We start from the raw sequence: 26,500 nt of genomic DNA on the forward strand, positions 1-26,500 counted from the left end.
TAATATGCTATGTATGGAGAAAGCAAACGGCGAAACTCAGTGTGAATATGAAGTTAGAAGTATTGCACTAGCATTAATATTGGAGTAATTGCTTAACTCAATATTGCATTCTCAGAGTATTCCGACTCATCAATGATGGAATTTCCAATCAAAACTTCTACATCAGAGGAAGCTAATTTCACCAAATCAAAATTGTCGCCAATCAAGCTTCTTTTTCTGTTGAGAGACGAAGAAAATAAAAAGTACTCAAACAATCCAGGTTGAGTGAAAAAGAATACAGATGTCAGAAAGAGAAAGTTAGAATTTGCTCGACTGCATGAGCATCCATTGGATGGAATATAAAATCAGAAATTAACATTAATGATAATCATATTGTTCTCTAGAATGAGATTAAATATTTAAGGGATCAACGTATAATTGTCTACTGAAAAAGGAGAAAAGGATTAGACTCTACTAACAATTTATGCTATTCTAAGGCTGGATAGGGAACGTTATTACTAGAGACCGGATGTTAGGCAAAATGCCTATTCTTTAATATTAAAGATATTATCAAAAATAACGTTTTAAAGTTTATATGGGGGTTAAAAATTTCGATTTAAGCCAATTTTATTTGGCCTATTTTGCCTATTTCGACCTTTACTGCCTAAATATATATATATATATATATATATATATATATATATATATATATATATATATATATATATATATATATATATATTAGGTGTTTGTAAACACAAGCACGTGGTACGCTACAATATATATACAGGGTGAACCTCAAAGATATGCACATACTTTGGGAGGTGATTAATGATATCAAAAGAAGACAAAAGGTCCTGTTGTATTTTGTCGAATTCTGTGTCGTGTACAAGTGACAGTGGTGCCAACTTGGAATCGAGAATCGAATCTTGACAATTGGAACGGAACAGACAGATGTGCAAATACTTCGAGAGGTGGTTCATGACATGAAAAGAAGACAAAAAGTCCTCTTGAATGTCACGAATCACGTCCCGAAGTATGTGCACACTTTTATATCTCGTTCCAATCGTCAGAATTCGATTTTCGATTGCAAGTTGGCCCCCCTGACACTCGTACACGACGCGGAATTCCACAACATGCAAGAGGACTTTTTGTCTTCTTTTGATGTCGCGAATCACCTCCTGAAGTATGTGCTAATCTTTCAGGTTCACCCAGTATATATGGTATGCATAACAAGCTTCGTTTTTATATATACAATAAAAGAAGATATTAACAAACAAGTATGTTTCTATATTCTTTGAACATTATCTATGACTTGAATCTATTTTTTAATGTTATTAAGTATTTATCTTCATTATTTGGAGATACATTTTAGTGCCTATTTTACTGCCTATTTTTTAAATTTTTAGTGCCTATTTGCCTGCCTATTTTCCAGGTTTTTAGTGCCTAAACATCCGGTCTCTAGTTATTACCATAGTGTTGAGTCAATGTCATAAGTAATACAATCTGAAAGTCGGTTCTACTATTTTTGATATCAAAGTATTTTCTTGTTGTAATTCTAATTGAATTATAGCTTTTCTACTATTTTCTTATGATGTATGTATAATCAATTCCACAGTAATGTCAAGTCATTTTTTGTAAATCTGAGGGGGTGTGCTGGCAATAATTACGGACACAATGCATTACCAAATACTTGCACATTACTCTATATTGAATGTTTGTTAGGATGGATTCTATACCAACAAATCAAGATGAATTATGAATTATAGGGCTCTTTTATATTTTCTTTAGGTGGTACCTTTAATTATATTAATAGGTATCTGGAGGCTTAGTTGGATCACAATTGGTAACGGAATCTGTTACATGGATTATGGAAGTATGGTACAATAAATATCTCATTAGTAATCAGTGTATTTATGTTTGGTCGTTGTAAGAACGCTTAAGACAAATTAGGTAATTAAGGAACGCCTTCAATTGAATGACTATCTTTCTCTGATTGATTGTGAGTGCTGGTTAATAATCAGTAACACTGTTACAGTTTATTTATATACAGATAATTTACAAATATTTGCAGTTAATTCTCAAACTAATATGGATACAGATCATATTATATAGCCCTTCATTACATAAACGTAATAATATGTTTGCCCAAATTGTCAGAACATCTCTTTTTTCTATTGAACTACGTCAACTAGATGTGTTTACGGTACACAATAGCGTAGGATTATAACGGTGCATATTAGCGTAATGCATTATATTTTATTCTAAAGCACCTGCCAGCGAACAAGTGATAAAATATTGATTCTATGTAAGTTGACAGAAGGACGATTATCTAAAAGTGGATGACTGAACCAGTCATCTCATAAGGAGAAATATAACTAAACAGTATTTCTTGTATTCTTTTCAGAAATTGGGTCTCAAACTGATATTAGAAATGTGTTGTGCTTTACGTTAACTGAATTTAGATTAAAGTATCACAATCCTGAATATTTATTATTATTTATTCATTTATTAGACTTGTCGAATTTGGTCTTGAACACATACCACTAACACCGATAACAAAATGCATTCGCATCTCAAGCATAATTAAACAAATTTATGATAATGAATTTCATAGTATTTTAGACTGGTCTGGGTTCATTAGAACAGATTTTTAGAAATAAAAATAAAGGCATGAGAATAATAAAAAGAATCTTGTTGTCATATAAGAACTTGCTGCATTTACAAACTAATGATCAGTGTACTTGCTTAGGTTGCAAAATTGTTCGTATGTAGGATATGAATAATACTTCCAGCAGTGATACAGAACAGTCAGACGAACAATTTAGGACTTTAAGATACAAAATTAACCCAATGAAAGTAATAATCCCTCCACTAAAAAGGAAACATAATAAGTCTAAGAAAATGCAGAGACAACACAGTAAAGGCCAGGAAGCTCAAAATCCTATTTTTAATGAGTACAATTCTCATTATCCTGTTCAGAAATTTAAACCACACAAAATCACGATATAGCAGTCCTTTGATGAATACGATGATTGTGTATGGTTAAATAATTGGACTGGTAAGATAGCAAAACAAATTATAATCACCGCGTTTCCAGGAAAACTAAACGAACAATTGCGAACTTTGTTAAAGAGAAAGAACATTACAGATGAAAGAACCTATGCGAATTGTAAAGCTGAATTGATTAAATTTTTCAAGAATGTTAGAGATTTGTAAAGTGTTAGAAAGATGCAGTAATCACCTTAATAACATATGTAACTATCCTAATCACCACAGAACCAAGTGGGTGGGCTGGTAGGGCTCATATAAATGATTTGTTAGGTGTATGGTATCCTACGCTCACTGTAGGTCTCGGGGTAGCTGCGCTATGGTAGACGTAGAGTCTCCAGATTTCGGCAGACTGTCAGGCACTTCCACCTCGTTACACATGGGGTCGTTAGGACTTAGGTCTAGTGAGGTACGAGACCAGATCAGAAGGCATTTTCAGAGAACAATACGCTGTGGATTTCTGGGGGCATGATGACGTTCGTTGTCGTGCTGGAACTGGCTGGTCTCATAAAATATCAAACTAAACTCAGAGGACAGGATTGGCGATGTCAAGAATATGCAAAAAAATATATATTTGCCTGTACATTTACGGAAACTGAATCTAGAGATAAAGGTTGTTTACGGTAAATAGAGATCATTACTATCGTTGAGTATCACCTCCCGCAGTTCGTCTCGCAACTACAGTCTGTCCGAATACCACCTATGGCTTCTTGGTGATGAGCAAGTAGTAACTTTGTATGAGATATGCAGTAAATAAAATTTCTTTGTGTGTGTGTTCGTCTTTGCATGTGTTGAAGTGCCAACTGTAGCTTTGATTTCAAAGTTCTCGCTACCTTCTCAATTAAAGAAGCTCAAACGAAGTCTCGAATCAAGTGCTTTTCTGTGCGTTACTTGCGACTGGGTATATATCTTAATGTGGAATCTTTTGCCTACCGTTGCTTACACCGAACTTCTGACCTGTCAGAGCCAACCTTAAGCGACAGTTCTTTGCAACGAGCACCCATCTGCCGTAGCCTCACTATACCGCCGCAGGATAGGCATGTTTTGAAATCGTTGAAGTATTCCAGACAAGACAATGTTCCACATACAGCAACTAAAGCACGCAACTACTCCCGGTGAATTATCTGGCTTCCCACAAACTGCAAGTAATATCTCTCCACAGGCACTCAACAAGCCTGGCATAAGGTGGCAACTGTACCTGGAACTTCGAACTAAGATTAATATGTCCTCTATAGAAATAAATAGTGCGAATAAATGGTGAGAATAGAAATAAATTGTGAAATTTTCATTCAAATCAACGATGTATACAGACATTTTAAAATCACATTGCATCAATATCAACATATAAATATAGATATAGATTAATAGATATCTTTGTAAATATAGATAGATAAAAATTTTAAAAGTATTGACACATGTGCGCAGACTCTTAAAATTGCTTTCATTTGCGTTGGAAGTGTGAGCGACACTGGACGAGCTGGATAATCAATATTCGTAACTAGTTCTTTTATATATAACGTTATGTATTATTTCTTATTGTTCTTTAGAATAATTCCATATAAGTCCTGTTTCTTAAAAAAAACATAATTCAAAAATACAAACGTAATATCATGAAGCAATCGCATACATATTATTATAAATCATACTACAATTATTAGTATTTAATGGAATATGTTAACATTATCAGCAATTGCAAGAACGGAGAGAAGATTAATTTTCTTATCTAATATTCATTCATTCAATGGAGATTATTTTCCGTTAATGCCTTATCATCGAAGTGAATACTTCAACATCTGAGTGTGAGTGGTTGAGAAATATTGTGCAGGTTTATTTGGAATTTGGTCATTAATTATCTTATAATCGTGAAATTAAACCATAATTCTTAGCTACTCAAAGTGTTATCAACATTGCAGCAATTATTAATACGTAAATCATTATTTTACGCTTTTACATACAGAAATGAAGGCACAGTACTTATACGTTAAAATTTCATTTATATATATAACTTTCTTAATTTACGATCATAATTCTAAATTTGAAGAGAAAAACAGAAATGAAAATATGTGCTATTAAGCAATCATCGTAAAGATTCCAAAACTACTTAACAAAGCTATTAAGTTTTTAAGCAGTAATGAATAGTTTGGGGTAGTAACGAACAGACAGAAAGATTTCTGAATCGCTTTTTTTTTCTAAAACGACACATGTCAGAAAGAAAAACAAGTTTAGAGAAGAATCAGAGTTTCTCCAAAAATGTCTATATTTTTTTTTCGAAATCTTGCTATTTACGTATTGCTGATCACCATTTAATTATTTAACATTTTTTTCTGAGAGAATACGCCAACAGTTATCTAAATAATGAAATTTAGTTTTGCAATTAAACCTATTAGTAGAGGATTCATGCAGTTTTACTCTCCAATATAGGTTGTATTAAACTTCTAATTGGTACTTATAACTTTTGATTTTTTTTTCACAGGTGTAGTGGATTATATTTCAGTTTAATACTATTTATACTAGCCCTCTTTGAGGAGGAAATATGAGCCAGTTTTGAAGTCCTAAATCTAATAACGTCCAACTCAGAGAATAGTAAGACAGTTGAAGTGCTGAAGTTCATGCTGATGTTTACTCAACACCTCCAGACCGGCCTGGCTGTGTTGTAACATGTTGTAATTTTAAAAGACTGTTGCTATGAAACAACATTTCTAGCGTAATATGCTTCTTGTAACTGAAAATATTCTCATAATCATAAGTAGTAGTACATTTTTTCAGAATAATAATGATAGCAGTGACATATCATTAAAGTGTGCCCAACCAAACAAAGAGACTAACATTTGACGGTAGGAGGAAGGATGTGCGAAGTATATCCTTCTTTTGGAATGTGCTAAGTATACCTTCAGTCTGTTGCGGGAAAGTAGGAGAAATCTGGCTCATGTGACTATAGCCTCTTCTGATCAGCTAGAGTATAATATAATCTTCAGGTTTTCATCATACTTCCGCGACACCTGCACAGTTGGCCAGATGCAGAATCTGACTTAAACAAATTAGTACTCCACCTATACATGCAATATATGATCACTATACCAGTAAAATTATTTCTCGATGCCATAAGTGACCAAAATATATTCAAAACATCTGAGAAACCATGCGTAACAGAGAAATAATGAGCTAATAGCTAAAAGATAAAAACGACGAAAATAAATTAATCAAACAGAACAATAACGTACTTTACCTGTCAGGATTGAGGGGAGAAAGCATCTAATATTGTTTCGAAGGCCAGAGCTCATCACTGTAGTCTTCGTTGTCGCCGTCTGCATTGTTATTATGATCATCATCATCATCATCATCATCATCATTATCGACGTCATCTTCACCAACATCACAGTTATCACTATCGCGATCTTCACCATGACCTACTTCACCTTCCTGAGACGCTGCACATTTAATAGCAGGTTCTGTAAGCAGGCATAACTTCCTGACATCAGGGGGGAATGAGTTTTGGTTTTTGTTTCGAAAAGAAGATTGACTTGAAATGATTGGGTGGAGCTGAGGAGGAGCATGTGTAATACAACGCGAATGTTCTCTTTTCGAGAAGTTTTTCTTGCCTGGGCTACTCTATCTGCTTTAATGTTCTTATGTGTAACTTCTTGAGCTTTCTCGGAGATCATTCCGATTGGCAAGATGGCTGTCTCTATAATTCTTCCTTCATGAATTAAAATTTTATGAACAGAAACTGGCATGAAGAACCATGAGTATAGACTCAGATACAGTCTGGTAATTTATAATGTGAATGCATCAAATCTTTCTACATTAATTGGAAAAACCACATGATATAGTTCGCAATATAATACCAAATCGCCGAATCAATTCTTCATTAATTTCTGTAATATGGGAGGATTGGGATAAATTTTGGAAGAAATGCAGTGCTCTGTTTCCATCATTCGAACTTGCTACTCCTCCAGGTTAGGCTGATATACAATTAATCCAATTTTCGTTCTTAACTCTTAAATAATTTGCTCCTTTTGTGCAGAGAATTTGACTTTGTCTTCGGGATAACTAACCTGCCATTTGTGAATGTCCAACAGATAATCTATGTGAATTACGCATTCTGTAAATCGGATCCAAGCATGTAAGGGGGATATTCCAAATCTATATCTGCTATTATCTATTGCTTTTGTTTGTAATTCAATATTGTTCATATTCTTAGGAGTAGATCCACATATATAGCACGTTTTAGAGGAAGTGTTTTAACAGAGTTTCATATCTTCCCATTCAACATTGTGAACACAAGTTCAGGGATAACATTTACTTCCTTCTCCTGAATCAGTACATAAATAGGCTTTAAATTACTTATTTCCGTTCCCATTAAACGTATCTCCTTTCTCGGCAGTTTAGTTGTCTCTTTTTGGTACAACAATTTAATGTGTCAACAAAATCTAGGCGATGATGGTCTGGGATTTTGCCAAAAAATTACTTTGTCAACCTCGCCATCTGATGTTGAATATAACTGTAAGGGGACGAAGGAAATTGCAAAATTATCTGAGTCACTATATATACTTTTCGATTCATTTTCTGTTTAAACTTTCTGTTTATATACACTATGACAACTGCTTCCATCGCAACAAAAATTACTTACACACTAATTTGATTATGTGTCCATCTCTGATACACTGTTTAATAACATCTTCCTGTAAAGTCACGATGCGCTCAATTGTCTGATCTATTATTGCTTGTGATTGAACCTCGGCTGACATGTCAATTACTATAATATTCTCTTCTCTGCGATAACACTTTAATTTGCTTTCCGCACCACATTATACGAATATTTTGCCTTAGCCCCTAGTCTCAAATTCGTATACTGTCTCTTAGATAAATTGTTATCTACAATAAGTGTCAATGCTTTATCTATAGAGTTTTGGCGAATAATAAGCATTCTTGCATTTCGTTGCTCTCTAAGGTGTCGTTTGAATGGTTTCTCCTAATACAACTGCGGCATCTCTTTTCCCAGCAGCTCTCAATGACCTTTGGGTAACTAACACTAGCTCTTTCTCAGAATGCTTTGTAACGAGTGGCTTTACAAGCTTTTTTCTTAGAATTCATTCCCGAATCTTGGAAGGGTTTACTAAATCTGACTGATTTGCTTGTCGAAGGCCTATGCTCTTGGCTTCGAGAGATCGTTTTGAAAGCAGTAAACACTTTATCAGAGATCTTAATAGCCTATGGCCTTCCAACAAATCATTATATTTGGATAAAAATCTATCAGTCATTCTATTACATATCTTCCAATGCTTCTCCAAGTCACCTTTGAAGCCACTTAAAGTCACTTTCATACTGAGAAAAACATCCGCAGAAAGGCTTTCCATTCCATATTTGTTCGTAACATAATTATGCAGTGCTTAGTTTGATGATTTAGAACACAGCACCTCGTACAAGTCCTTGCGCGTCACGACAAGCACGTCGGGCTCTCTACGCCTATATTTGATAATAAGATAAATATAAAAATCAGGCAAGAACGGGCAGTAGATCACAACTTTATTTCGAAATACATATATCAAACTACAACATGACGAAAAATCTCGCTGCAGACATAAACATACGTTTTTAAATGTCAATTCGAATTTCCAATAGCAGTTCTTTACTACACAATTACTTCCATTCTCTAGAGATACTTCTACAGAAAAGCAAAATAAACCAATCAAATAAAACTTAAGTCAAACAGCAAGTACATATATATGGGCATACCTTTACTCATAGCTTATTTCGCGAACGGTCCTTGCCTTTTCACATCTATAATTAAACCACAAACTTTAAATTTATACCACCCCAATTCAGTACGCTACAAAGCATATAATGAAGGATAAACTTTGACGTGCTGCGACCACCACTACATGCTGTTATCTGTGTTTATTGATATGCAGCAAGAAACTTTGGTTATCACTTAACACAACTATGTTGTTCGAATGTAGATTCAACATAGTTGCCAAAACTGCTTTTTTCCAGTCAGATTCTGCTTCTGGCCCACAGTGACCTGGTTGGAGCAAGAGCGGGTTTAAAAATCACAAGATCACCATGAACATTCAGGTTATCCAGATAGTTCTAAATGAGGATTGAATTCTGTAGATAGTTGAGCATTATTAGTTAATTTATACTTTATTATAATCGTATTCAAAGTTCTGCAATTTCCCTCCCTTATGACTAGCTTCCTCTCAATATCTCTTAAACTAGTTAATATCTTATTACTTATTCTGTATATCGTAATTATTCCAGACATTGTTGCTCTGGATATATTTAACATGCTTGCATACTACACTTGGTCCTAAAACAGCACACCAAAATTTTCACTGTTCAGAAATCAGAGGGATCTCCCATGTTACCTCAGTAATGTCTACATTTATTACACATGAGGATTTCTATTACAGTACCCCCGTTACTACTTAGTATCACCCAATATTATACTAAGAGAAAACAGTTGGAGTTCATAATATTCATTGTTAAAATTTCACGAATATTACGCGTTGAAGTACATGAGTATTCCCATTACTTTGGTGCATATGCAAAGGGAAAAAAAACTATCTGACTGTTTTACTCCTGATCTAACTGCTTAAGTTAAAAACTAGAAATTACGTAAGAAAGTACATACGATTTATGACGTAAGGTACCACGAAGGAACTTATTTAAATTAGACGTACAAAGGTTGAAATAGGTTTGCAAATGTAAGATGTCTATATCTCAGAATCCCTTTTGTTGAGAGACATAAAATTTGGTATATAGATTTTGCACTTAAACTAATTAAGATAATCTGTCTGGGAACAAAGAACATCATTTATTACTTTGATATAATGGGGTATGTCTAAATTTAATAGTAACCTTTCAGAACAAAGCGTTATTAATTATTATGTAAAATTAGTGACATGCTTATACATTACAGAAGATATATGTTTAACATTAACGTTTAATTATTATTATTATTTAAAATATTATCAACATTAATAAGGATGTTTCTACCAAACCTTGTCGAAATTATGTATATATTGGCGTACTAAGTAAGCCATCGTCTCACGTAACTAAATATGATATGTCATTCAATGGTAACCGGTACATACAGTTATGATAAGATTTGTCTTCTTATTTTAGGTGAAATAACAATTCTTAATTTCGCTAACCCCTATTTTTCGTGAACTAATGTCAAGACAAAAATGCTGAAATAAAACTAAAGGGAATTTTCAAAAGAGGAAGAAGAAAAAATAAAAATAAAAATTAAGAAAAGGTTCTACAATGAGAAACATTGAAAAATAACTTTGTTATTAATATTAATTTCAGGATTAGTATATTTTTTATTTTATAAAAATTGCAAGCTCTATTAGCTAAACTAGAGGAAAATGAGAGAGCAATTAAGTTTTTAATAATGAATAACCTATTTCTCATGAATAACTCTCGAACTTCAAATTAATTATTCATTTAAAAATGAACAAGTTGATTCAACAAGTACGCACCTCGCTAAACTAACCTTCCAGGCGAATGAAATATGACAGCGAACGGACCGGTGTTCACTTCTAGTGGGTGAGGTTTCTGGTTCGATACAGCTAGCGTCAAGTGGAATTTTTGGCGAACAAACACCTCGTGAGTTTATTTTCTCAGAGTTCTCCCGTTTTCACGTACTTCTTTATTTTAGCATCTCGTTCATTGTCATCTTTATCGTTTCTCTTAGCCTGGGAGCACAATTATGGAAAATTAAACGTTATAACGTAGAATGATATTGAAGTTTTCTCTGAAGCAAGGTTTTCCCACGCCTGATGCATCTTCATGCTTTAACTTGTATTTTGTGCATTCGTATGTAGTTTTAATTTCCTAGAAGGTTTGCTTCCAGAAGCTTGAGAATTTGCTGAACAAAACGGATTTTGTCTTCTTGGTTTCAAATGTACCAGGTTCAACTGGTCTGACAATTTTGCCTTAACTATTTGCAATTGTTGCTAAGGAAATTTGATAGATGTTGCTTTGTAAATAGGATTTGGAAACTTCAAGTTATGTGTGTTCAATAATTGGCGTCTGGTGTTTTCATTGATTACTCCAACGACAATTTGATTTCGTATGTTGTCTTCTAGGCAACACCAAAACCCAAAATTTGATGCCTGTTTTCTTCAATCCACACAAAGTTCTTGATGGTCTGGTGCTCTTTTTGCATAGCAAATGAACTATATCGTTCGTGATTGAATCTTAGTTTGCGAATCTAATCGTTCTTTAAATAGATGCAGTAATTGATCGAACGACTAGGAAGATGCCAAAGCTGACCAACACATATCGCGAAGTTTTTCATACGCTTCTTCTCTAACTGTACTCTAAAATGTTGGTATCTATATCGATTCTGGGATTTGTGACTGAATGTATATATGTTCTAGTCTTTCCATATAAGATTGAGTATGTTTCCCAATAATATTGAATGAAAAACATTCAAGTGTGCCATGTTTGGAGCGACCTTATGTTCTTGAGCCAACTTTACCAGATGATATCTATCTTACACCTATAATATTAGTTTCAGGTTTAGTATATCAAATTTTGAAAAGAAGGCTTTTGTAACTTCATGTTTCAAGATGAGTATTCCAGCTTCTAATACTCTTAAATGTCAACGCATCTACAAGACCTTTTATGCTTTTACCGAAACCAAAAAAGCATTTTTCCATTTAATTCTGTATTTGCATAGAATCAACGCTGTCTTTGTGTACAGTTTGTAGGTAACATTAGTTGAATACTTCTTGTCAATGTTTGCACACAATGCTCAAACTTTCTTGGCAACATTCCAACAGTTATATATCCACTACATTATAACCATTATAACCATGAATGTAACCTAGATAGTTATTACATTATAGTTTTACTGTATGTTGCAGAAAAGCAAGGATTAGTAATGACCAGGGCCGGGATTTTGTTGACCTAAGATTTTCTAAAAAGTGACCTATAAAATGACACTAAAATTCCTGAAAAATGACCCTAAAATTCACAAAAATTGACCTTAAAACTTGCGTTTCTTAAAACGTTTATTTCGTTAAACATTGTCATTTTTTGAATATCTGTTAGATTTTAATTACCATTTCTCATTCTCAAAAGATTTGTTTCAGTTAGTTGCAGTCTATTCATCAGTCCATTGTACGGCATTGTACATACTGAAAGCGTCAATTCACTGCCGAGTTGAAACTAGGAAAGACACTTAAAAAATAAGTGTTCGCAAGTGTAGACTGTATACATGAGAATAATAGATAAAAACCTCGTTTAAAATCTTTGTACTTGTTCTAATTCATTTTTAGTTACTCACGTGATCACATTCTTTGTGGTCAATAATCCAAAATCATCTGTTTGGACACCTACGAACTCCTACCCCTACTCAACCAGCTAAAGCTTAGTGTTCATTAACTTTTTAGGAATCCTGTTTTTCCACTCCAATAGTCAGGGAGCAGGAAAAGAGGAAACTTCGTATTTTTCAAATCCGTAAACAGTGTTCACTTTAAGATTTCCTTATGTAGAAGGAAAAGACTAAAATTCCATAAGTTACCTTTAAATATTAAAAAATGACCTGAAACTTCAAAACGGCAAAAAGTGACCAAAAGTTGACCCTTAAACAATATACTTTTAGAACCTTGAGTTGAAGGATAGCGTTTTTATTTGAAGTTGCCTTGTCCTATGTGTAACAGAAAAAGTTGACTTGTCAACAAGATCCGGGCACTGGTAATGACTTATAATTTTCTGGTACTCAACATACCTATATTTCTTATAGTATAATTAAAGCAGATTAACATTCAAAGTATAGCCTTTCGTATTAGACTGTCTATGATCACCTACGTGCCGGTTTCTCAATTCCACGTCGATAACAAGTCTATCCTTAGAGACAAAGAAGTTAGTTACTGTTATATCTTCCTTCGTGTAGTTGGTGAATCATCGTGGTTTATGGTAGTGCGCTACGGATCGAAACAGATATGCAATCTCAGGTGGGCATCAGTTCGATGTCATCAAGTTTCTGAACATTTTTGTTGTAATTTTTGAACCTTGTGGTTTTGTGTTATGCTATTGCAATAGGGTACATGTTTAGTTCAACACGATAGAATTTTTTGGCGTAGTGTGACAGACTTACATGCAACTGTTCGGATTGAAGGTCGGAATTGGTGGTATGACCGCTAGGAACGAACTCAAAGTGAATCACACTATCATAATTCTACCACGCACAGAACACAACTTATCGTCAAAAGAGTCTTATTTGATAACCTGCTCTGAAAGCTTACCCTTGCTCAACCATTGTTTTTGAACAGTAATAGTTCATACATCAAACGTTGTTAAACACTCATATCACTCACACTAAAAACTGAGTTAAGATACTGACGGAATGGCAGCCTTACCAGGGAAGGGTTCGAATAGGGTACTCGAGTTGCCGAACGGCATGTATCATACATGAAAGAGGGTGTGAAACTATGTACATATGCAAATTTATAGCGGCTGAGGGCAACATGGAAAAGCAGGAGAGCCGGAAGAAGTATGGCCAACCGTTGGGCCTACCAACACAGGAAGCTAAGGAATCATTTGTTCTACGCGTCAATGGCCACAGAAATTAAGGTCAAATGTTTAGTAGTATATGCATAATATCTACTATATGTAATGAACATCATTGCCGCCATATTGAGTGGTCATCTTGAATTTGGACTCGCAATGTAAAAGAAAAATTGGGTCATGTGGCATCGGAAATAACACTCTAATTTTGCCAGGAATTCATTGGTATTTACCATTTTGTAGTAACTTTATTGTGAATTGAGAAGTAACATGCAAGAAATTGGAGAGGGGATATTTGAAGAAACTTCGGAATAACCTGTCAGAATAATGTTGGCGCATGATGCACATCTAGAAAAGAATTACAAAGAGCATTTGCGCATGCAAAGAGTGGTAATATTGCAGTGTTAAAGATGGATGGTTGTTCTCACGTTAAAACACCCGACAGAAAGGAAGGCTGGAGACTACAGGTACAATTACGATGTGGTTTCTCTCAAAGTAAATAACATATCATTACATAAGCAAGTATTCTGATATTCTGATATAGGTACATACCAATCTATGAAGAACAGTTGATGTGAAGAGTATCTTTAAGAGTGCGATGAAAACAGAAGAGCTGTTCTCACCTGACACTCTATCATCTATCTCTAACGTTTGATATTCTGAGACCACTCAATCAATATTCAGTAAAAATTACATTTCTGATCTTCTGCACAGGTATTATTGTCGCACGTCACAAACTAAAACACTAATAATGACACAATTACCTGAAGATTAATATTCATTTCCACAAGCAAAATAACTTTTCCATATGATGAATTAGAATATACCTTGTCACTTTCTAGCACTTCCTCAACAGTGGCTCATCGATCAAGGGCACATTTACTTTCCCACCAACAACTCTATCTTACTTGACTACTTCACTGAAAACTCAGATAATAGCTAATGAACATTCTAGCGCATTTCTTGGCTGCAAACAGGACATACAGTAGGTGGCACGGACTCACCTTTGATCTCTTCTTTCTCTTCCGTCAATGACAATCTTTCCCTTACTCGCAACTATTCTGCATGTGAACACTCGTTTCCTTTGGATTGTATACAATCCAAGGTTATCCAAGCTCTAGCTTTTTCGTTATGGTAGTGAGACTATCCTGGGTGGATTTCATAGCTCTAGGAGCTCTGCGCACTCCCTGAAATCACCATTGCTGCATACATTAACCATATAGCCACGAGTAGTCCCTAAAATATAACACTTATATGATAAAAACTAATATGTAGCTAATAACCAACTGTTGCATTAGAATACGTATTACGATCTATAATAATTATTGCTTCAAAATACACTTATTTTTGTAAATTATTACTTTTCAATCTAATCAATGATACTCAAAGATAGACTAGTTTCTCTGTAATAACTCTAACTGACCAAAGCAGTATATATATTTTAAAAGTATATATCTGTGTTACGGTTTCGGCTATGTAACATAGCCTTCCTCAGATACAATTACCGTAAAAGGATTAACATGAGCTATTAGGACAGGTATACAATGGAGAACACCAGGTGGACAATAGTGCACAGAAAGTGTAAGTGACAAACACTTAATTAAGAGCTTAGTTCTTAAAAGTTTCATAACAGATATAAAAGGTTATAAACGATGCACAAAAAAGTTAGAAAGTGACATCTAAATAAAAATATACTTTTAGAACCAATTAAAAGTTTACGTTTTGTAAAGAGAAAGGGGGCCTGTCTTGCATTCAGATTGTAAGATGTCAAAATTGGATATTTCTCTTATAATGTTTCTGACGAAGGCTATGTTACATAGCTGAAAGTGTAACACAAATATCGACGGCTTAGGTTTTTTTTTTTTTTTTTTTTTAGATACGAACATTTCTGACATTATCAGAGTTCAAATGTTTCTTTCTGTAAAATGATTATAAGTTAAACTACGTTTTAAAATAGGGTTGATCAAATAAACATCATTTTGGATTATCAAAAACTAAAATCAAGTACAAAAAAAATCTCTTTGTGATTCTGAAAAACTTCTTGTAGATACGTACGTTCCTATGACACTAAGGCGTGCTATACACTATAGGATAGATCCTAGGAAATCTCTTACGATTTCTCCTAGACTCAAAATCTCAACGTGTATGGCATCAGATCTCATGTCATTTCCTGTGTTCTGAACGATCCTATGAGATTACTCTTGTTTAGAGCACGCTCTATTTCTGGAAGAAAATTCGTAAGATTTCGGTTTAAGCGACATCAGGTGAGAGAAAGTGAAAACAAAACAAGTGAAAACACAACTGATGAGGTATCGTCTGATCGTACAGGTTAACTTTAGATGTACCACTCGAAATAATTGTTGAAAAATTATAATTTATCACTGTTTCCTAAATGATTTACGTTAACCGACATGAAAATTATTCACATAACATAAATAAAATCTCTCAAGAGAACCATCACAAGCAATAGGTAATAAACTACAATTCTTTTACGATTTGCGTACAAATACGGGGTCCGGATATATAGCATAAAATCTATAGTGCAAAAAAACGCAAACCAAGTTGTGCTTGGTGGCCGCTGGAAACTACGAATGCTATCTAACAGTCAGGGCAGGGCGAACGTCAGTCAGGGGGTGCAAGCGAAGGAAGCTGGCGCGTCAGTTAATGTAGTGAAAACGAGTGGGTTTCGGCAATGATACGATTTTGAATAGCAATTGTCATGGTATCGTGGTGGTAGCGCTCCACTTGTAAACATAAACTATAGCTTCTGTAAACTATACAGAAATAAACCAGCGGTGGAAAATAGTATCACCGGTCATCTTTCATATGCATTCACTTAGGTAAATGTTTCGCAGAAGGGGTCCAAAAGTAGGCAAAACATACAACATTTACAGGAGAAATGGAAGATGCAAGTACTTAGACCTAACCAAATCTAACCTAATGAAATTAACTAACTTAAACTAACCTAATATTAATAGAAGTATGCGAAATTCTGTTACTTTTAGAAAATTAGCTGGAACCATATACCAATATAATCTAACGTAACATAACCGTAACTAACCTGAACCAGCCTAAACTAAACTAATGTAAATAGAAACTACCAAAATTGCAACATTTCTTAGAAAAATTAGCTGGACCCTTTCTGCTAAACATTGTCTCTCACCTATTTTATCCGTCGTTCAAACATTTATAATAGTTTTACTCTAATAACCCTACAATTGTAAATATAAAATACAGCTGTATTACTTTGTATTTAATTCTATTGTTTGCAGAAATTTGATCCTTATAAATATATCTTTCAATGCAAAGTATTAAATTTTATTTGTAAATTTTGTAACAAGTGGTACACCAAAAGTATTCCAGCGCCCTCCTGACATTTATGTTCTTTTTTTAGAGGTATCCAATGTAACAATATAACGCCTGTTATTAATATCAGTGGGATGTGCAGTATGGTTAGCATAGTAATTCTTCAATTTTGTACTTTTGTTAAATAGAACTATTTCACAATGTTGATAAACGTCATTCGGCCAGACAGGAAAACTCTTCACGTGTATGGCACAAAAAGGGTAGGATTTCCTACAAGATATGTCATAACATTTTTCCGAAGATAAATCGTAAGATATTTCCTAGAATTGATCTCGTGGTGTATAGCGCGCCTAAGCCGTCGATATATACTCTTATACAGGGGGTCACAAAATTCTCCTGACATAGGGTAACTCTGTTATTATCAGAGTTACAACAAAACGTAAGAGGGAAAACCGTCTCCAAATATGACATTTTCAATCTAAAGTGAAGGACTTTTTTTTTTAAATCGGACGAGCCATTTGGGCTGTACACTCTTTATGCGCCCAATGTTAAATGAAAATGCAACATTGATATTTACCTGGACCCACAACATAAGTAAATGGAACTACTGTTTGAAATGGGGGCTGGCCATCGAAACGTTAGCGTAAAAGATAGTAACTTCATTCACTTATATTGTAGGTCCAGGTAAACGGCAACGTTATTTTCAATAACATTGGGCTCATAAAAAGTGTTCAGTCAAAACGGTTCTTCCAATTTAAAAAATGATTCCACTTTAGATTGAAACCATCATATTTGGAGAAGGTATTCTATCTCACATTTTGTTGTAACTCTAATAATAACAGTTACCCTCTGTCAGGGGACTTTTGAGAAACCCTGTATATATACATACTGCTTGGGTCAGTTGGAGTTTTATTAGTAATCTTAAATTTTCTAAAGCTGCAATAAATAATTTAAAAGTAAAATTTCTCAATAGTGCTTTCCCTAAATGCATTATGTAGTAACGCTATTTTCCGGACGATGGCCGCCCTCAACGGGAGAATAGGAAGCAATTACCCTCTGGAATTTTGAAGAATTCTGTTCTTCGAAACATACATCAAAATACATTAGATATGCTAATCCACCCACTAGAGTATTTAATATGATATATTTACTATAATTAATTAAACTATACAGTGTGAGTAAATAATGTTTAACATGAAGTATTATGTGCATCAAGGTGTGCGTATATATAAGTAACTTTGTTCGTGTGTTTGTAGTATGCCCCCTTGAGAAAAATCCTCGGGGCTTTGTTCTTTGGGACGAAATTATTCTTTCGTTAAATATTTAAAATTTTGATTATAGTGTATTTGTTTAAACAATGTTGACAAGCGGAAGTGAAAAGCATCTAAATATCAAATTTCGGATTGCATAAAAACTTCGTGGACCTTAAAGTCGAACAGCCTTAAAATTAGTATTTCTCGTCAATTGTTCGCTCATAGTTGTTTCTTCGATTGCCAGTTACTCCCATCATAACTTATGAGGATTGTTGCATGTAAAACAGAAAGTCCCAAATTTCTCACACTTTATTTTTAGTGTTTATTATATGATTGAAAATGCACAAATTTTAATTCTGAACCATTTCTCCCAACTTCTTTATTGCCATTGCAATCAAAGACGTTATAAAATAGAGGATATGTCCATATGTACCTTCATAATATTAAAGCAATGAAGCCCAAAAAAGGCCGAGCATCGGCACGTCTGATTCGCTACTCTTCGTTTGCGCCATGAATGTTATCTCAAAACACTGCGGTCTTATTGGGTGGAGTGAGCAAAGTGATTGTGGTGAAACTGTGACGTATGGTTTCACGATTTTGTTGTATAGGCAGATCCTTTATTTTATAACATCCTTGACTGCAACTGTAATGTTTATAGTATTTGGAAATAAAATAATTATAAAATTACGCTCTACTTTTAAAAATAATTACATATAACTAGACACAATTTGTGTGATATCCATGCAGTCTATAAGTTTCTTACACTTTTAAATTTACTCTGTTTTTTTTTTTTCAGAATAGATGTAACAAACCTTAATTATAATTTACACGCATTAATAGACAACTTTGTTTTTCGAGCCAATAATGTAAGAAATCTTGATCCAATTGAAATGCTTGACCATGCAAGAGGTTTTGCAGTCACAGTAAGTAAATAATAACAACCATTGATATATTGATCTTTTTAAATAGCACTAAATATCGATATAATGACGGTAGATGTACAAAAAATTTTAAATTTAATTCCAATGTTTCAAGTTCCATACAATAATAGAATAATAGAATGTAGAATAAAAGATTTTCAATGGAAAGGCAAAAATAGGAACTGGAATTTTCTAAATAAATACTGAAGGAAATCTAATAAGCAAATCATTGAAAACTGTAATTGATTTAGACGATGCTTTTGTTATAAAATTAGGTTTCTTGTTAGTTAACACATTGTTCGAATGTAAATAAAAATTAGTAACATTCGAGTTTGTTTGAAAAGAAAGAATTTTGATTGCTTGAAAAAGAACACCACATCAATAACATCTTCATTGCAGTGCTTTTTATCGCTGGTTTGTTTAATCAGTTTGTGAGGAATTAGTTTCTACTAATACAGGCCTAGAACTATAGAAAAACATACACACAGTTCCTTTTGTAAATAAATTATACCTAGGGTCTAGGTACATTTTTAATGTAAAAAATCCTAAACATAAAGATGAGATCTCCACATGAATTGCAGCGTCCTACTTGTCATCTATTGATAACTAAGAATAAAATACATTATTCTGGAAATGTGCTTCCGAACAATAAACAATATTTGATAAATATTGTCAATTACACATACCTCGACAAAAAGAGACAGAACTTTCTTGGTTACCTTTATACATGCTGGGTGAGAGAGAAATTTGAAAATGTTCTATCATTTTGAAATGACTGAAGTAAATTCGACATTATCTCGAGTGGTGATTCAGTTTATTCATCTGCTTGTGTGTTCACGGTTATATGGGAATATATCGTTATTTCTGCCTAAGTATTAGTTTTGGTTGTATGATCTAGAAAACAATTTAAAAAAAACTAAAGGTATTCAAAAGCAGGACACAGTCTCAAGCAGAACACAAAGTGCAATTTCTTCAAACTTGCTAGTTGGAAAATCTGAAGCGAAGTCTAAACTTGAAAGGTTATATTCGTATTAATAACAGAGACTGTGGAAAAATATGTGTTCAGTGTGTAGCTAGTATTTCTTATTGTTTCATTCTCGTTACAAACTGCGGAGTGGAAGAGCATTGGAAACTGAAATCAACAAAATAGCCTACAGTAAGTATGAAGGGGAGTGGAGTCGGTGTTTGTGACTGCAGAAAAGCATCCGACGCGGCGAACTCGAAGACACATAGAAGAAAGCATGTTTGTTCCTTCTACAATCATCCCGAATTTCGCTATGTGTTCTCTGGCTTGAAACTTTTGTTGACCACAAAGGATTTAAAATGTAAAACATTATGAAATGTTTTATTTAAAAAATATAATCAAGCGTCTAAATCGTATTACTTATTTGTTATTTATACAGACAAAGTTACTTTTCAAAGTCAAAGAGGCAGTTTATAAAATGTTAAAATCGAGCTGCAGCCCTACAATTTTGGAAAATGCCTTCTAAAGAACTTTCTTTGTGTCAAAACAAAGAGTAAACCAGCACGAAAAAGTATAGTAAACCTGCAGAAAAATGTATTATTTTATGAGTGGGCTTGTTTCTATGTTTTACATACTTAAAGTGATTTCCATATGTTATGTTTTTTGCACGTGTATTTTGCGTGTCACGTTGTAAACTTTTTTGCGTGTAATTATCCAACACTGGGTGTTACAGAAGTGAAAATATAACGCTATTGCTGTTAGTAAAAATATAGTGATTACTAGATTTATTACAGTAAAACTACCAGACCTAGGGTACCAAATCTGTTCAAAATTATCATTGGATAATACAAAAGTTTATTTTATTGTTAGCCAATGCAAATTTAGGGATTCAATCATAATCAAATTTGAGGCAACCTAAGGTTGTAGTAGTTCACCCAAATCGAGCATCTATCCTTAAATTTAAGTGTTAGTATTAAACTGTGATTTTACTTTGTCTCTAGAACATCAAAGATATGCTTTCTTGTGTGAAACGAATGAGAAGAGTTAAGTTGAAATATCCACTTCATCTTAGCACTTCGGAGTTCTGTCTTAACAGAATTTTTTTCTCATGCATGAATTTTCTCAGCATTGAGACAAACATAATTTTAATTAACTTTTACACTCAATTAAATAACGATTATGAATGAAAGTTTGTTGTTTCGATAATTAAAGAGTAAGTTTAGCTTATAATAAATTCTAAGCGGGGCGATGATGGCATGATTAAAGACTCTTTGTACTAAGAAGCCTCATAGCACCACGTAGTTTCTCGTAAATGGTAGAGAAAGGAACTATTGTAACACAAAGTAAATATTGTTGACATTAAAAGGATCATATGACCACATAAAATATTCAAATCACAAAATACATGAAGCAATCAATGCCTTTTTGCCCTCGCATAGCGAAATTAAAGCTAGAAGTTTGAAACTGACGGCTGTTATTTGTTCTATTCCACATTGTCATTGCTCGAAGTGGCACACTTCTCCAAATGGTCTTTCAAATTCCACAGGCATTATACGTAGGTGGAAAATAAAGTGTTCTACAACAACTGTTCAGCAGTCGAACGAACATCCGAAGGAAAAAGAATTCATTTCAGTGATTGTTTTATTTTGGAATCAATAAGTTTTACGTCACAAAATTCAGGATAATATGGCAAAAGGGAAGTTAACTGGTAACCAAAACTTTTCAAAGCATTCAATAGTTCCTGAACTTTGTGTACAGGATCATTATCGACTAACAAGTGGGCAGCTTTGCTGAGTCTGTATCGGCGCTTTATCTTTATAGCGTCAGAAAGTTTATGAACCCGATCGCAGTCACCTTATGTCCAAAGATTTGGCAATCATTCAGGATTACATACATAGAACAAATAATTACTTTCATGGAAGAAGGCTGTACACGAACCGTTCTGGATGTAAAGAGTGGGAATGCTTGAACTGTTCATTCATAACTTAAGTCTCTGGGTTAGGGTGATGTGCCCTTCATTTGTGCATCGTCACAAAATGATCGTAAAAATCGCTCTTATTGGCTACCTAGAGGGCCAACACTTCGGATTTACAATCAATTAATTGCTGTTTGAGAAAAGGGATGAGCATAGTTCGACATTTTCGTTTATTCGAGTCATCATAATCTCGAACCTTTTCCGTATAAGAACATGAAAAATATATATTAGTATTGTAATACATAGGTACTTTTGGTACTTCAGATATATATATATATATATATATATATATATATATATATATATATATATATATATATATATATATGAGTACAACACTTTCCTTAGGAGAACAAACAATTCTAACGTCTAACGTATAATGAGTTAATGTAAAACTGTATGTCCTCTAACAGTATCTACTGTTTTTTTTCTTTATCTTCTTAAAGTAATGTCGATATTCAGTTTGAATTTGCGTTGTTGAGTATAAAGATTGTGGATGGGAAGATATGATTCGAAACTCATCTGTTAGCAACTCTACTGATCAGCAATGTGTGTCATTTCCCGTTCTTCATTATTGCCGCAATTGAAGTCCATATTCCATAATCACACAAGTCCAGCTGAAGAGATATTAAGAAAATCAGTAAAAACTCATATTTCTTGAAAATGTGAACTTAGAAATCAGATTTGTTTCATACTTACACTTCACTGAATAACAAATGTCACTAAGTATTAAAATAACTAGTATAACGAGTAATTTGTCCATAATAAAACAATGAAAATACTGTATTTGTGTTGTTATGAAACTCATTACTCTGTTACATTGGTTTTAGATACTATAACTCTGATTTGGAAAAGAAATATGCTGATGGTTAAGCAATAACGTCTAGAAATGAACGAGCAAACAGTCAGTCACTGTGCATAAACCCAGTCTCTATTTTATTGAGAGACTATGTTCTTGCTTATAAAGCTACAGTTTACATTTCTTAAGTTGTTCATTCTGTGGATATTATTCGTTGCTTTCCCTTACACTACTATTGATACAGTACGCCATGCTTATATAAGGCTTTTTCTTGTGCTACTTTTCTGAGTAAACTAATCTGAGAAAGTTGGTGTGTAAAAAGTATATTTAGGTTATAACTTGCACGATATGCCTTTTACTAAAGAAGACCCATGACACTAATATAAGTAAACAGCTAAGAAATGATTGGTGGGAAGAGAATATAAGATGCAGTGGGAAGACCTAAACTGAAACCCATCAACACGATGTAGTTCATCGCAGTCATATGGCAAAGAACCAAATAGGAGAGCTATTTCACCCAGGTGAGTCCTTTAACCTTGAGTCACCTCGCCCGTATATTACCTTATCATCCCTCAGGAAGTTACTCTTATTTTGGTTATTTTAAGTCAAAACGCCCACTAGGGAATCTTAATAAAACTTAAAATAAAAATTTGCTCTGGATATGTTGACCGATATATCCTCGAGGCGTGTGTAAATAAGACAGGATGACAGAGTTGGCGTGGGTCAATAAAAACTTGACCCACGACCCACTGACACACCAACCACCGTGACCCACTCTGACCCACGACCCACCACTCACCGTGACCCACTCTGACACATAACCCACCATGACCCACTCTGACCCACCGTGACTCACCACCAACCATGAACCACTCTTATCCACTGCGACTTTCCATCATTTCATTCATTTCTCATAATCACCGTCTCCTTTAGCCTAACCGTGGGACGTAAAACTCAAAGATTTCAATTTAAAGATTTCTGACTCACCAAATCCATCGTCTTCAACTCGGAACACGATCTACGGCCTCTTCTGTACTGACTAAAGAGTTTACACTTGTAATAATACAATGAAATTGTCACTAATCGGAGTTCGAATTTCTAGTCAATCGCTCAAGCACCACTCCGTTATAATAACGGTAGATATGTCCTTTACGAGGATGCGCGGTGGCTTAGTGGTGGAGCGTTCACCTCCGGTGCTTGGGGTCCCTGCTTTGACCCCACCTCTCGTCGTGTGGACTTTGTGGTGGACAAAGACCGTGCTGGTGGGTTTTCTCGGGGTTTTCCCGTTCCCTCCCACTTTCTTCATTACACCATTTCACTCATCTCTCATCATTAACATTGATGAACAACACGTTAGACAATGTTTGAGCACTTAGTCTATTTCTAATATCAGTTATCTGTAAATTAATAAGGGGAAATCCCCGTTCGCACTCTGTCGTGGAAATTGATAATACTTCCACCCGATTTCTGCAATTCCTCATCGGCAATCTACTTGTTAGACATAAGTCTGATAACGATTTTTCTTGGTCAGGTTTGAAATACTCAGCTAAAAGTATCATCTCTGTATCACCATACAACATCCTTTCCATATCGACCATGTCAGTTGGCAATGTCGACTCATGGAGAACAGAAACTTCATCTACCACGCCTTCGATAGGGAATCATGTGAATAAATTATCAATTAAAGCCTGATAAACTGATGTTTTCTTACTTGTTTATGAATTTAATTTTTGTAATTACACATGAAGGTTTGATGCCATTACCAAGTTCCCTCCCCAGTCTAGAAAGCGAAAGGGAACGAGGTTCCTGGAAAGTGTTCAGAGGTGAATGGGAATTTCCCTCCTTCTTCCCCTTTATTTACCACACTGCTGTTTGCCATGTGCCAAATTACGATGAATTTCAATTAAATTATCATAGTATAATTATTTCCTTGTTGAATTATCGATACTTATCAGTGGAAAAAAGGATGAAATTTGAAAGTTCCAAATCAATGTAAGTAGACCAATGTAAAGGTGAAAAAAGTAAAAAAAAAATCCATATAATTATGCGTACAATCCAAACTTAAAATTTCCGTGATATTAAGCTTACAGTATAAATTTTATGCCTACTTTTCTCACAACTTTATAGGTTGATTGCCCTATGGAGTAAGCGCTTCATATAATAAACATAAGCTTCAGCAATAATTATAGTAAAAAGCAATGGATATATGAAGCCAAGCACTGTATTTTTTGTTTCTGACTTTTATCTTAAATAACATCGATCATTTTTACAAACCACCTAACTACCAATTTTCCATGTATAGAAAATCCCCCCCCCCTCTCCATGAGGGAGAATTTTGAAAGATGGTAGGACACATTCTGTTTATTTTCAATAAAGAGTTAATACACTGAATTTCAGCTCCGTAAGTTGAACAGCTTGCGAGATACTAACTTTTTTCCCAAAAAATTCGTACCATCACTACCTGCTTAGGATATTATGTATTATAATGAAAGCAATATAACATCCCAGTTTTTATTAAGGCCTAACTATATACCGAAAGTAATTTTATATGACTTTACAATTAAACCGCGATCATCAGGTACACATAGTTATATTCATTTTTATATAATAATTTATATATTACAGTGATTCAAAAATATATTTTTTCCAGTAGTTAGCTTCTCTAAAAACTCACAAGTCTCGCACTGTAAAAACTGTATAGTTGGAATAACCCAGAATTCTGGGTTGAAAAAGTGACAACCACGCCGTATTGTCTTAGAAATCAGAAAATATGGTTATAATAACAATACGAGAAGTCAAAACTAGTAAAAAATAAAAACCTCTGGCATGACCTGGATTCGAACTCACACCGCGCGGCTGTTAAGCGCGTGCGTTATCCACCAGACCAACCTTTTTTTTTTTTTTAACACTTTATTTACATGCTTAGTACTACATAATGTTCACAGGAAGATTTAACGTTAAAAAAAAAGAAAAAAAACTCACCAAAACATATTGATAGTATATACAAAATAGCAGACGATTAAGTTAAGACAGTTAAAAAATTAGCAAAATATTTCCGCTTACGATCAATAGAAATGCTGGTAGCAGCGGATTTGAGGAAAGCAAGGTAAAGATCGGGGTGATAAGGTCCGGGGGTGGTTAACAAATAGACAATAGTGTGTGCCACAAACCAAATAACAGTATTATTCTTTGTAACAGGATAGTAATTAAAATCTGGGTAGAGTATTAAAGCAGTGGCACGAAAAGAGGAAGGATGAACACGACATATTTTGCTTAAAAGTATACATAACTGCTGCCAAATACTAGTGACTGAGGAACAAGTTTCGAATCTATGACTAAGTGAATCAGGTTGTTGGCAAATATTACACAAGTTATCAGCACCAATGTTTAAGTGATACAAACGTTCTTTTGTTTCATATGCGTTATTAACAATAACATACCAAAGAGATTTGTGGGTATAGTTCAGAAATTTAGCATGAACATTACACCAGATACGAGACCAGTTATGAGAGGGTTGCTTGACTATTATATGTGGTGTTACTGCGGGATGATTGTTTAAATAGTACCAATACAAGTCCTTAACAGACATGCATTCTATTTCACATTTTGCCAAAAGTGCATAAGCCATGTCTATTATGACGTCTTTCAGGTGAGGATATTTCCAACTCCACGGGAAGGCATTGATAGGTCCCTCAAGGTCAATACAGGCAAAACATGCGGCAAACACCG

At 34.2% G+C, this 26,500-nt stretch overlaps 1 protein-coding gene across 1 annotated transcript in view; it reads left to right on the forward strand.

Annotated features, from left to right (window-relative positions):
* Positions 1 to 26,500, forward strand: part of LOC145691917 (uncharacterized) — a 92,294-nt gene that overhangs the window by 20,778 nt on the left and 45,016 nt on the right. The window contains exon 4 of the mRNA XM_081767225.1: positions 18,910 to 19,036. Within this exon, the coding sequence (XP_081623351.1) occupies positions 18,910 to 19,036 (127 nt within the window). The remainder of the gene's footprint in view (positions 1 to 18,909; positions 19,037 to 26,500) is intronic.

Source organism: Thermobia domestica, chromosome 8, assembly GCF_964235325.1.
Source record: "Thermobia domestica chromosome 8, izTheDome1.hap1.1, whole genome shotgun sequence".
In the NCBI taxonomy this organism is placed as follows: domain Eukaryota; kingdom Metazoa; phylum Arthropoda; class Insecta; order Zygentoma; family Lepismatidae; genus Thermobia; species Thermobia domestica.